We start from the raw sequence: 13,691 nt of genomic DNA on the forward strand, positions 1-13,691 counted from the left end.
AAGATCTGTGGCATCCACAAGATATAAAAAGAATGGTCAGTGAAGACTCCCACAGGTGGTGCGGTACAGAGGTTAATTGAGATTGTGGAATTAGGTGTGGTGGAACTTTAGTACAAGAAGTTCTGTAAGAAGTCTATCTGGTATGAAGGCAGGCATGGCCTGGAGCCATGCTTCTCAAACTGTGGCTCCCTCATCCTCTGTGGTGGAGTATTGACCATTTCATGGGGGTTGGATATCAGATATCCTCTATATCAGATCTTTATAGTATAATTCATACGGGAGCCACACTACAGTAATGAAGTAGCCAACAAGTTATTTAATGGTTCTGGTTGACCACAACAGGAAGAACGGTATTAAGGGGGCACAACATTGAGAAGATGAGAAACTACTGGCCTAGGGAATATGAATACATAATGAATAAATCTCTTTGAATGTTTTCAAAATTAATAAAAGATTTTTGCATGCTTTGACCAACAAACACTTCTCTCCCAGGAGGAGGAGACTTCCTCCACATTGGTCTACACTTCTTAGTCATCATAAGAGCATGATGATGGAGCTTTTAGCTAATGTAGATGCCAAGAAAAAAGACAATGGGTTTGTAATTCTGGTAATATAGTCTCCACGAATATCCACACCTGATCAGGGCTGATTGGACTATATGTGACTTCTCTGAACCTAAACATCTCTGGAATCCACAGACTGATTTCACATGTTTTATTCATATTATATTTTATTGGGTTACGATTTTGTTTACAGAGCTGTTTGTGGCCATGAAGACCAGAGAAGGGCCTCAGATCCTCTGAATGACCAGTTACAGTTGGTTGAAAACTCTCCTGGGTGTGCTGGGAACTGAACCACAGTTCTCTGACAGAGCAGTAATTCCTTTTGCAGCTGAGTTCCCACAAACTGAAACTTTAAAAAGTCTTCATTGTCATTTAAGTCTCAGATAAATAAATATTCATGTTTGATATCTCCCTTTCTTTGGGCCCTGGTCATTTGTTCTGTTTGGATCAGTCCATACAGTTTCCCCCAATGAAATTCCTTTGGGCTGTGCTTATTTATGGTCAGCACCTAACTTGAATCCCAGTTTCCATCATGTCAGACAAAAACAAACAAGAACTTCAACAGGGCAGATATCATCTAGATTGTGTGAGACTCCTGTTCTGCCATTCACACCTGCAATTTTAACATAGTAGAGCTGTTTTAAATTCTGAGCCACCATGCTGCTTTCTTGCAGATGCAGTGTAAATGCTCCAGCAATACTGTACTCTAACCAGAAGTCATTGGTAACTACATTGGGTGCTGCCATTGGAAGACAGGTGTTGGTCATATCTGACTAGCTCCTAAAATCTCTTTATGCCTTTGAGTGAGGGCTCAAAGACAACATTCTGTGCAGAATCCAGGGAGTGGAAGGCTTCAGCCGCCAAATAGGGATGTGACTCCAACATTGCCTTCCACTCTGAGTTCTCAGAGACTTCAGAGAAATGAAGTGCAATGAAATCCAGGGCCTGATTCTTGAGCCACTGTGTGCTGTGCAGGTCAGCCAGGATGAGAGTGTCTGCAGCTTTCTCCACAGAGAGTATCCTGAAGAGGGCATCCTCATACATGACCTTCAAGTCCTCCAGGCCATACTTGTCAGCAGCTGCCAGCTCACCAGTGGCCATGGAGTTGCTGTTGAGGTGTGGTGTTTTTCCCCTGAGTAGATGAAGTACATCATCTGGAAGACCTGAGGGTCCAGGTCATGGATCTCAACAAGGTTCTTTAGGCTCTCATCATTTAATGTTCAAACATGGCTCTGAAAACTGGAGAACAAGCTGCTAGGATGGCGTTGTGAGCCCTGAATACATGGCCACCTACCAATAGGGTTCAGTCTTTGAAGAGAGATTTCTCCCACAGCTTTGCTAGGTCATCTCTCAACATCTGTCTTGGCTCCTTGATTGCAGGTGTCATGATCTGTCCAGGCATGCAAAGATGGCTCCTATTATGCTCACCTTGCAGCAGAGGCTGAGCTGGTCTTCAGGGACAAGCCATTGCTGATGGGAGAGGAGGAAACCTAGAAGGATGAACTTTTTGAATCCCCACTTTTCGTATTGCTGAAAACTTACGACATTGGGGTTCTTCATACTTTGGCATTTCTCTCCTTGGGAATTTATGATCCAGAATTTGAACTTTGCCCAAACTGGGCTCTCTGGACAGCTGAGCAACCCCAGGTAAACTGACAGGTAATCTTTGCTTTCTTCATCAACCCCGTTTGGGTGTACTCTCAAACACCATGCTATTTCTTCATTGGCCTCTAATGAGAACACTGGGCTTGAAATCCTTTTCTGAATTCCCCCCATGCAAAATGAGAAGTTGCTTATAGTCCACTCATAGCAGATTTTTTTTTTTACACTGATCTGTGTGGAGCCCCAGCTCTTTGTCTCCATGTCCCCTGACATTTCTGCTGGAGGTAGTTTGAAGGTTAATCTTGACCTGAGAGAACACCAGAGGTTATTTACTCTTCATCCTATTGAACACGATTATAGGTATACTTTGGAATTTAGTTTCAATTTCCCTAAGTTCTCTCTCTCTCTCTCTCTCTCTCTCTCTCTCTCTCTCTCTCTCTCTCTCTCTCTCTCTCTTTCTCTCCCTCTCCGTCTCCCTCTCCGTCTCCCTTTTCCTCTCTCCCTCTCTCTCCGTCTCTCCCTCTCTTTTCCTCTCTCTCTCTCCCTCTCCCTTTCCCTCCCTCTCTCTCCCCCTCTCTCCCCCTCTCTCCCTCTCTTTGCCTATCTCCCTCCCCCTCTCCCTCTCCCTCCATCTCTCCCTCTTTCCCTCTTCCCCCCCTCTCTCTTTCCCCCAAACACTGGAATTTCTATGTGTGTGTATGTGTTTGAGTTTCGTGACTCTTAGGTCAGTGGCCACTAGTTGGGCTATTCTATCCACCTCTGGATAGGAAAGTCTGTAAAACTTTATATATTCTCATCTCAAGTGTGTTGTATTTTCAGGGTCCTATAGAGAATGTACAGAATGAATTCCTTTATGTAAATAGACAGAGAATATAGAAGAATAACATACAGGCTGAGGTCTAGCTAATATAACAATGACTACAGTCAGTATTTACTTATTCCACAAGGTGTGAAGTCTCAGGTGTTCTTCAGTATATACTGGAATTCTTAAGAAGAAGGGTCTAATGCCAGTGAAGGAATGGGCTTGCTATTTAGATGAGAGCAGGAAGCCAAAGAAAAAAGCTTCCTTCTTCTTTATGCTTATTGTGGGCCTCCAGTAGAAGGTGTGGCCTAGTTAAGGGAGTGTCTTCTAGTCTGAAGATCTGGATTAAAGGTGTGTGTTTTTCTGCCTCAAGACTCAGATTAAAGGTGTATGTTTTTCTCAGATTAAATGTGTATGTTTTTTCTGACAAGAAGAATCTGCATTTGAACTGAATCTACCTACTTCAACTTAAGAAAAAAAATTCGCAGGGCACTGGGGGCACACGCCTTTAATCCCAATAATAGGGAGGCAGAGGCAGGCAGATTTCTGAGTTCAAGGCCAGCCTTGTCTACAAAGTGAGTTCCAGGACAGCCATGGCTACACAGAGAAACACTGTCTTGAAAAAAAGCAAAAGAAAAAAATTTAAAAGGCATGCCTTCCACTTTAGTATGTCCACAAGTAGTGCAGACTAGAAGAATAACCATCACCAATAGACTTTGCTTACTAGGGACAACCTTGCATAAATAAAGAGATGATGTAAATCTCTGCACAGATACTATTTACACATGCACTGGTCTTACAAATGCTACCATAAACATGATCAGGGAAGGGGTGCTTTCCTTAACTGCTCAGGAGTCTGAGTGTTCACAAAATGTAAGGCATGTGGAAGAGCTCCTGTATGGTGGGCAGGATCAGAGCCGCAAACCTCTGAAGATGGCTCTATACTTTCCTGTGTTTTATTCCATTTAGACTTTGTACTTCCCCTCAGGGTCTTCAGGGCCCCCTTACCTCCTTCCTCTGAAGCTATCTGTTTTAGGCACCTCCTGCAGTCTTCTGGTTTTTCCTTGACTGCCAACAGCCTTTTTTACGGGTCTGGAGTCTGTTGCTTCTGTACACTTATTTTTTTATCTTTTGTAGTTCTTTAATTAAATACTCTCTGCCACTATCACTAAATATCTCAAACACCTTTCCATAAGCTCTAAACCCACTGGAGGTTTTTTTTTTTAAATATGCTGGCTAAGTAATAAAAGCTAGATCAACAGCTGCATTTGCTTCTGGTAATTTAGGGTCTGTGGGGGTGTGTTTTAATTACAAAACCCACACTTTTCATTGATGCAATTTAGCTAACAAAAATATATATCCAGGAGCAGAAACTTGAACATGAAAAACTAAGGTTAGAGAATACAGATATTCCTGATGTATGGTCAAATCTTTGAAGTTCAGACTCCATTTTTAAAAACCTGTTCAAATTAACATCCTGGCACCTAGCATTAGTTTCCAAGTTGCCCCTCAACAAAACCTGAGCCTATCTCCAATAACACCAGCATCTTCAATTTACACCCCCTTAATCACTCTCTAAGCCAATCTCTAATAAGACCAGCATCTTCAATTTACATCCTCAACAAGACCAGGTTATTCCACCAACACCTGCACCCCCAGATTACAAAACCACCCCCTGGCTAATGACCACCAATGCAGAGGAGAACAGAAATTAACTTTATGTTAGACACATGGTGGTGGAGCACGCCTTTAATCCCAGCAATTTTGAGGTGGAGGCAGGCAGATTTCTGAGTTTGAGGCCAGCCTGGTCTACAAAGTGAGTTCCAGGACATCCAGGGCTACACAGAGAAACCCTGTCTCAGAGGAAAAACAAAACAAAAAAAAATAGTTTATGTTATGACACCCAGCACCAGCCAATTATGTTAAAGGTCACAGTAGCTTTACAATTAGATGTTTTCACATTTACTCCCTGCTTGCTGCTTAGTATATGGCCTTGCCACATAGATATCCAGGGCTCCCCAAACACCGAAATCACCTTACATGGATATGGTGTGGCAGGAGCTAACTCAAATAAAATAAAGATCCTTCTTGAGTTGCAAAAGAGCACCTCTCTGTATTTTAGGAGATCACTAAAACTTCCCTGGCTCTACACTCCAACACTATGGACTATGATCAAATACACCTTGGTTTTAGTTTTAACTGTAAATGCTTTGTATGTGTTGGGGTTTGCATCCTGAATGACTTCTATCACGGAAATGTCTGGAAATGCCTCACACACGTTCTGGACACTGAATCAACTGATCATGACTGAATCCTATGTGTCCAAACAGAAGTCATCCTAACCATTTTCTTTTCTTTTACAGCTTTATTTACTTATTATATGTAAGTACACTGTAGTTGTCCTCAGACACACCAGAAGAGGGTGTCAGACCTTACTATGAATGGTTGTGAGCCACCATGTGGTTGCTGGGAATTGAACTCAGGAACTCAGGAAGAGAGATCAGTGCTCATAACCAGAGAGCCATCTCTCCAGCCCTTAACCATTTTCTTGAATAGAAGACAGCATAGGTGGATGTCTCAGATTTTTTTGGAACGATGATTGAAAGCTTCCTGTTTTGTCCAGAAATGCTGAAGGAGCCTTGTACCATGCTCACCTTGCAGCACAGGGTGGGCTGGTCTGCAGGGAGAAGCCAATGCCCATGGGAGAGCAGAAAAGCTCAAAAGCTGAGCTTTTTAAATCCCCTCATGGGTTTTGCAGTAACGTAATTTTTGTTATACTTCAATTCTTGATGTAGATGATGTTTACCTTCAATTCTTAGAAATAGCCTTGTCTTATACTCTGTGGTGCTGAGAAAGGAGACCTGAGCTCCCTTGTACACTGATACAACAAATTATGAGTAACATCAGTCTCAGAAACACAATGTTAGATGCTCTGCATCCTTCTTGGACCAAGTTTTCTGAAGGAAAATCTGATAAATATTAAGAAAGAAAGAAAGGGCCTGTGGGAGTAATGAGGGTACAAAGTGTGGAAACATTTAGCTCAATGCTTGGGAACTTGCCTAGCATGTTGAGGTCCCCAATTCAATCTCCTGCCAAACACACAGATGCAGCTTCCCATGGATGACTGCTTGTATATGTGGACTGGCTCCTGAAAGAAGAAAACTGCCTGGTTTTGCCCTATACTGCTTCACTGAGTCTTTCCAGAACAAGGGGCCACTCCTCTGTTCTTCTTGTACCTCATTTAATGTGTGGATTATGTTTTTGGTATTCCAGTTTTCTAGGTTAATATCTACTTACTAGTGAATGCTTACCATAATTCATCTTTTGTGTCTGGTTTACCTCACTTAGTATGATGTTCTCCAGCTCCATCCATTTGCCTAAGAATTTCATGAATTCATTGTTTCCAATGGCTGAATGGTACTCCATTGTGTATATATACCACATTTTTTTGCATCCACTCTTCTGTTGAGGGATACCTGGGTTCTTTCCAGCTTCTGGCAATTATAAATAGGGCTGCTATGAACATAGTGAAACATGTATCCTTATTACATGCTGGGGAATCTTCTGGGTTTATGCCCAGGAGTGGTATAGCAGGATCTTCTGGAAGTGAGGTGCCCAGTTTTTGGAGGAACCGCCAGACTGATTTCCAGAGTGGTTGTACCAATTTGCAATCCCACCAGCAGTGGAGGAATGTTCCTCTTTCTCCACATGCTCGCCAACATCTGCTATCTCCTGAATTTTTAATCTTAGCCATTCTGACTGGTGTAAAGTGAAATCTCAGGGTTGTTTTGATTTGCATTTCCCTAATGACTAATGAAGCTGAGCAGTTTTTAAGATGCTTCTCCGCCATCCAAAGTTCTTCAGGTGAAAATTCTTTGTTTAACTCTGTACTCCATTTTTTTAATAGGGTTATTTCATTTTATAGAATCTAACTTCTTGAGTTCTTTATATATATTGGATATTAGCCCTCTATCTGATGTAGGGTTGGTGAAGATCTTTTCCCAATTTGTTGGTTGCCAATTTGTCCTTTTGATGGTGTCCTTTGCTTTACAGAAACTTTGTAATTTTATGAGGTCCCATTTGTCAATTCTTGATCTTAGAGCATAAGCTATTGGTGTTCTGTTCAGGAACTTTCCCCCTGTACCGATGTCCTCAAGGGTCTTCCCCAGTATCTTTTCTATTAGCTTCAGAGTGTCTGACAGCTGATAAACAACTTCAGCAAAGTGGCTCGTTACAAAATCAACTCAAGCAAATCGGTAGCCTTCCTATACTCAAAGGATAAGCAGACTGAGAAAGAAATTAGGGAAATGACACCCTTCACAATAGCCACAAAAAACAGAAAGTATCTTGGTGTCACTATGACCAAACAAGTGAAAGATATGTATGAAAAGATCTTCAAGTCTCTGAAGAAGGAATTGGAAGAAGACCTCAGAAAATGGAAAATTCGCCCATGCTCATGGATTGGCAGGATTAATATAGTTAAAATGGCCATTTTATCAAAAGCAATCTACAGATTCAATGCAATCCCTTTCAAAATCCCAACTCAGTTCTTCATAGAGTTAGAAAGAGCAATTTGATGTAATAAGGATACATGCTCCTCTATGTTCATAGAAGCCCTTTTTATAATAGCCAGCAGTCGGAAAGAAACAAGGTTTCCATAAATGGAGGAATGAATACAAAAAATGTGGTATATATACCCAGTGGAGTACTATTCAGCCATTAGAAACAATGAATTCATGAAATTCTTAGACAAATGGATGGAGCTGGAGAACATCATACTAAGTGAGGTAACCCCGTCTCAAAAGACCTATATCATGGTATGTGCTCACTGGTAAGTGGATATTAGTCTAGAAACTTGGAATACCCAAGTCATAATCCACATATCAAATGATGTCCAAGAAGAATGGAGGAGTGGCCACTGGATCTGGAAAGGCTCAGTGCAGATGTATAGGGCAATACCAGAACAAAGAAATGGGAAGGGGTGGATGGGGGAAAAGGAGGAGGGGAGAGGGCATATGGGACTTTCAGGAAGTGGGGAGCCAGGAAAGAAGAAATCATTTGAAATGTAAATAAAAAATAAATGGAATTTTTAAAAAAAAAAGCAATTCTCAAATTCATCGGGAATAACAAAAAACCCAGGATAGCTAAAACTATTCTCAACAATACAAGAACTTCTGGGGGAATCAGTATCCTGGACATCAAACTTTACTACAGAGCAATAGTGTTAAAAACTGCATGGTGTTGATGCAATGACAGGCAAGTGATCCATGGAATAAGATTGAAGACCCAGAAATGAAGCGACACACCTATGGTCACTTGATATTTGACAAAAGAGCTGCAAACATCCAGTGGAAAAAAGATAGACTTTTCAACAAATGGTGCTGGTTCATCTGGAGGTCAGCATGCAGAAGAATACAAATTGATCCTTTCTTATCTCCTTTTACTAAGCTCAACTACAAGTGGATCAAGGATCTCCACATAAAACCTGACACACTGAAACTAATAGAAAAGAAACTGGGTGGATCGGTAGAATCAATATAGTTAAAATGGCCATTTTGTCAAAAGCAATATACAGAGTCAATGCAATACCCATCAAAATCCCAACTCAATTCTTCACAGAGTTAGAAAGAGCAATTATCAAATTCATCTGGAATAACAAAAAAACCAGGATAGATAAAACTATTCTCAGCAACATAAGAAAGTCTGGAGGAATCAGTATCCCTGACCTCAAGCAATACTACAGAGCAATAGTGTTAAAAAACTGCATGGTATTGGTACAGTGACAGGCAGGAGGATCCATGGAACAGGATTGAAGATCCAGAAATGAACCCACACACCTATGACCACTTGATCCTCGACAAAGAGGCTGAAAACATCCAATGGAAAAAAGATAACCTTTTCAACAAATGATGCTGGTTCAACTGGAGGTCAGCATGCAGAAGAATGCGAATTGATCCATCCTTGTCTCTTTGTACTAAGCTCAAATCCAAATGGATCAAGGTCCTCTGAAGCCAGACACTTTGAAGCTATTAGAAAAGAAACTGGGGAAGACCCTTGAGGACATCAGTACAGGGTGAAAGTTTCTGAACAGAACACCAATAGCGTATGCTCTAAGATCAAGAATTGACAAATGTGACGTCATAAAATTACAAAGTTTCTGTAAGGCAGAGGACACCATCAAGAGGACAAATCGGCAACCAACAAATTGGGAAAAGATCTTCACCAATCCTACATCAGATAGAGGGCTAATATCCAATATATATAAAGAACTCAGGAAGTTAGACTCCAGAAAACCAAACAACCCTATTAAAAAATGGGAAACAGAGTTAAACAAAGAATTCTCACCTGAAGAACGTCAGATGGCGGAGAAGCATCTTTAAAAATGCTCAGCTTCATTAGTGATTAGGGAAATGCAAATCAAAACAACCCTGAGATTTCACCTTACACCAGTCAGAATGGCTAGGATTAGAAATTCAGGAGACAGCAGGTGTTGGAGAGGGTGTGGAGAAAGAGGAACACTCCTCCACTGCTGGTGGGGTTGCAAATTGGTACAACCACTCTGGAAAGCAGTCTGGCTGTTCCTCCGAAACCTGGGCACCTCACTTCCAGAAGATCCTGCTATACCACTCCTGGGCATATACCCAGAAGATTCCCCAGCATGTAATAAGGATACATGCTCTACTATGTTCATAGCAGCCCTATTTATAATTGCCAGATGCTGGAAAGAACCCAGGAATCCCTCAACAGAAGAGTGGATGCAAAAAAAATGTGGTATATCTACACAATGGAGTACTATTCAGCCATTAGAAACAATGAATTCATGAAATTCTTAGGCAAATGGATGGAGCTAGAGAACATCATACTAAGTGAGGTAACCCTGACTCAAAAGGTGAATCATGGTATGCACTCACTAATAAGTGGATATTAACCTAGAAAACTGGAATACCCAAAACATAATCCACACATCAAATGAGGTACAAGAAGAAAGGAAGAGTGGCCCCTTGTTCTGGAAAGACTCAGTGAAGCAGTATTCAGCAAAACCAGAACAGGGAAGTGGTAAGGGGTGGGTGGGAGCACAGGGGAAGAGAAGGGGGCTTACGGGACTTTCGGGGAGTGGGGGCTAGAAAAGGGGAAATCATTTGAAATGTAAATAAAAAATATATCGAATCTAAAAAAAAAATAAATTCAAGGCCAAAAAAAAAAAAAAACAAAAAAAACTGGGGTAGACCCTTGAGGACATGGGCACAGGGGGAAAGTTCCTGAATAGAACACCAATAGCTTATGCTCTAAGATCAAGAATTGACAAATGGGACCTCATAAAATTACAAAATTTCTGTAAGGCAAAGGACACTGTCAAAAGGACAGAATGTCACCCAACAGATTGGGAAAGGATCTTCACCAACCCTAAATCCAACAGAGGACTAATATCCAATATATACAAAGAACTCAAGAACTTAAACCCCAGAGAACCAAATAACCCTATAAAAAATGGGGTACAAAGCTAAACAAAGAATTTTCACCTGAAGAACTTCAGACGGAGGCCAGAAGGGAAAGATATATGGCATCCGTGGATATAAAACGAATGGACAGTGAAGACTCCCACTGGTATTGTGGTACAGAGGTTGACAGAGATTGTGGAATTGGGTCTGGGAGAACTTTAGTATGAGAAGTTCTATAAGAGGTCTGGCTGGTGTTACAGAAAGCATGGCCTGGAGCCATGGTTCTCAACCTGTGGCTTCCTCATCCTCTTTGGAAGAGTAATGACCATTTCATGGGGGTTGAATATCAAAAATCCTCTATATCCGATTTTACAATATAATTCCTAACAGGAGCCACACTACAGTTATGAAGTAGCCACAAAGTAATTTAATGCTTCTGGTTGACCACAACAAGAACTATTTTAAGAGGGCACAACATTGAGAAGAGGAGGAACTACTGGCCTACGGTGCATGAATCCATATGAAATGAATCCCTGCAAATGTTTTCAAAATACATAAAAGATTCTTGCATATCTTGACCAACAAACACTTCCCTCCCAGGAGGAGTAGACTTCCTCTACATTGGTCTACTCTTCTTAGTCATCATAAAAGCATGATGATGGAGCTTTTTGCTAATTTAGATGCCAAGAAAAAGACAAAGGATTTCTAATACTGGTAAGAAAGTCTGCACAAATATCTTGAGCTGAGCAGAGCTGATTGGACTATATGTGATTTCTCGGAACATAAACAGCTCTGAAATCCACCGAATGATTTCAACTGTTTTATTTTTATTATATTTTATTAGGTTAAGGTTTTGTATACAGAACTGTTTGTGCCCATTGAGACCAGAAAAGTGTCTCAGATCCACTGCATCACCAGTTACAGGTGGCTGAAAAAACTCTCCTCTGTCTGCTGGAACTGAATCAGTTTTCTGAGAGAGCAGTAATTCCTTTTGCAGCTGAGTTCCCACAAACTGAGCCTTTAAAAAGTCTTCATTGTCATTTTAGTCTCAGATAAATAAACATTCATGTTTGATTTCTCCCTTTCTCTGGGCCCTGGTCATTTGTTCTGTTTAGATCAGTACATACAGTTTTCCTGGATGAAACTCTGTTGAGCTGTGCTTAGGGTCAGCACCTAACTTGAATCCCAGTTTCCAACGTGTCAGTCAAAAAATAAACAAGAACATCAACAGGGCAGATGTCAACTTGATTGACCCAGACTCTTGTGCTGCCCTTCTCACACCTGCCATTTTAACATAGTACAGCTGTTTTAATCTTGAGCCACCATGCTGTCTTGCCACAGATTCTGTATAAATGCTCCCATAATACTGTACTCTAACCAGAAGTCATTGATAGCTACATTGGGTGTTGCCATTGGAAGACAGGTGTTGGACATGTCTGACTAGCTTCTAAAATCTCTTTAGGCGTTTGAGTGAGGGCTCAAAGAAAATATTCTCTGTGCAGAATCCAGGGAGTGGAAGGTTTCAGCTGCCAAGCGGGGATGTGACTCCAACATTGACTTCCACTCCGAGGTCTCAGAGACCTCAGAGGAATGAAGTGCAATGAAATTCAGGGCCTGGGTCTTTAGATTCTTTCTGCTGTGGAGGTCAGCCAGGATGAGAGTGTGTGCAGCATTCTCCACAGAGAGGATCCTGCAGAGGGCATGCTCACACATGACCATCAAGTACTCCAGGCCATACCTGTCAGCTGCTGTCAGCACACCAGTGGCCATAGGGTAGCTGTTGAGGTGTGGTGCCTTCCCTGTGTAGATGAAGTCCATCATCTCCTTGAAGACCTGAGGATCCAGGTCAGGGATCTTCACAACGTTGGTTAGCCTCTCCTGCATTTCATGTTCAAACATGGCTCTGAACACTGGAGAGCGAGCTGCTAGGATGGCCTTGTGAGCCCTGAATTCATGGTCACCTACCAATAGGGAGCAGTCTGTGAAAAGAGATTTCTCCCACAGCTTTGTTAGGTCATCTATCAACATCTGCCCTGTATTCTTGATTGCAGGTGTTATGTTCTGTTCAGGCATGCTAAAGAAGGCTCCTATTATGTTCACCTTGCAGCAAAGGGTGAGCTGGTCTTGAGGGACAAGCCAGTGCTGAAGGGAGAGGAGGAAATCTCGAGAGAGGAACTTTTTGAATCCCAGTGGTTTATTTGGCAGAAAGCAGGCAGCTTTCGTGCACTTCATACTTTGAAATTTCTCTCCTTGGAAATTTATGATCCAGAACTGGAACTTGGCCCAAACTAGGCTTCCTGGTTGGCTGATCAACACCAGGTGAACTGACAGGAAACCTTTGCTTTCTTCATCAACCCCATTTGTGTGTACTCTCAAACACCACGCCACTTCTTCACTGGCCTCTGATGAGAACACTGGGCTTGTAATCTCTTTCTGAATCCCCCACATGTAAGTTGAAAAGTTGCTAATGGTCCACTCATAGCACAATTTCTGAACACTGTTCTGTGTGGAGTCCCAGCTCTTGGCTTCCATTTCTCCTGACATTTCTGAAGGAGGTAGAATTTGGAAGTTAAAGGTGATCTGAAAGAAGAACTAGAAGTTACTTATATGTCTTCCTCTTGGATACAATTATAGGTACACATTCGATTTGAGTTTCAATTTCTCTAAATCTCTCTCTCTCTCTCTCTCTCTCTCTCTCTCTCTCTCTCTCTCTCTCTCTCTCTGTCTGTCTTTCATTGTCTCTCTCTCTTTCCCTCTCCCTCTTCATCTCCTCTCTTAGTATCCCTACTTAACTCCCCTCCCAAGGCTGCAAATAAACTCTATTCTATGCTAGTCCTGTCATATGACTGGTACCCTAGGGGCAAGGGAAGCCTTAGCATGGTCCAGCCAGAGTACCCCTCCCACCCTTACCATAGGCATGTCCTGCATTTCTTTTTATAAAACACAGCATTGATGTTGTGACTCAGATTTAGAAACTTACAGGTTAACATCTCCCACTGCCACATGAACTTGCCAGCAACAATATTGCTCTCTAGAGCTATCCATCCAAACATCAGCAAATTGGTTAGCTCCCTCTCCCACACTGGTCAGTGTATACATCCCCTGGTCCCAAGGGAGGGGTGTTGACCTCACAGCCACTTTATGGTGTCCTGGTGGATGGTGACATTTACAGTCTTTAAGACTGGCATCCTTGCTCACTCCTCATTTTAGGACATTTTCCCTTGAGTGAGATTTCCTCTCTCCTCTGCATCATTTCCTTTTCTCACTGTTGTGAAACCCCAGGCC

General features: G+C 41.9%; 1 protein-coding gene and 1 pseudogene across 1 annotated transcript; both read right to left on the bottom strand.

Annotated features, from left to right (window-relative positions):
- Positions 1-1,343: 1,343 nt before the first annotated feature.
- Positions 1,344-2,438, bottom strand: LOC127683605 (TD and POZ domain-containing protein 2-like; annotated as a pseudogene).
- Positions 2,439-11,864: 9,426 nt separating this feature from the next.
- LOC127683606 (TD and POZ domain-containing protein 1-like) lies at positions 11,865-12,950 on the bottom strand. The gene has a single exon (XM_052180929.1). The coding sequence runs from the start codon at positions 12,948-12,950 to the stop codon at positions 11,865-11,867; it is 1,086 nt and encodes a 361-aa protein (XP_052036889.1).
- Between the last annotated feature and the right edge of the window lie 741 nt (positions 12,951-13,691).

The sequence above is a fragment of the Apodemus sylvaticus genome, chromosome 4 (assembly GCF_947179515.1).
Source record: "Apodemus sylvaticus chromosome 4, mApoSyl1.1, whole genome shotgun sequence".
Lineage (NCBI taxonomy): Eukaryota > Metazoa > Chordata > Mammalia > Rodentia > Muridae > Apodemus > Apodemus sylvaticus.

Coding starts and splice junctions, on each gene's coding strand:
- LOC127683606 (XM_052180929.1), bottom strand. CDS start 12,950: ATGTCAGGAGAAATGGAAGCCAAGAGCTGGGACTCCACACAGAACAGT.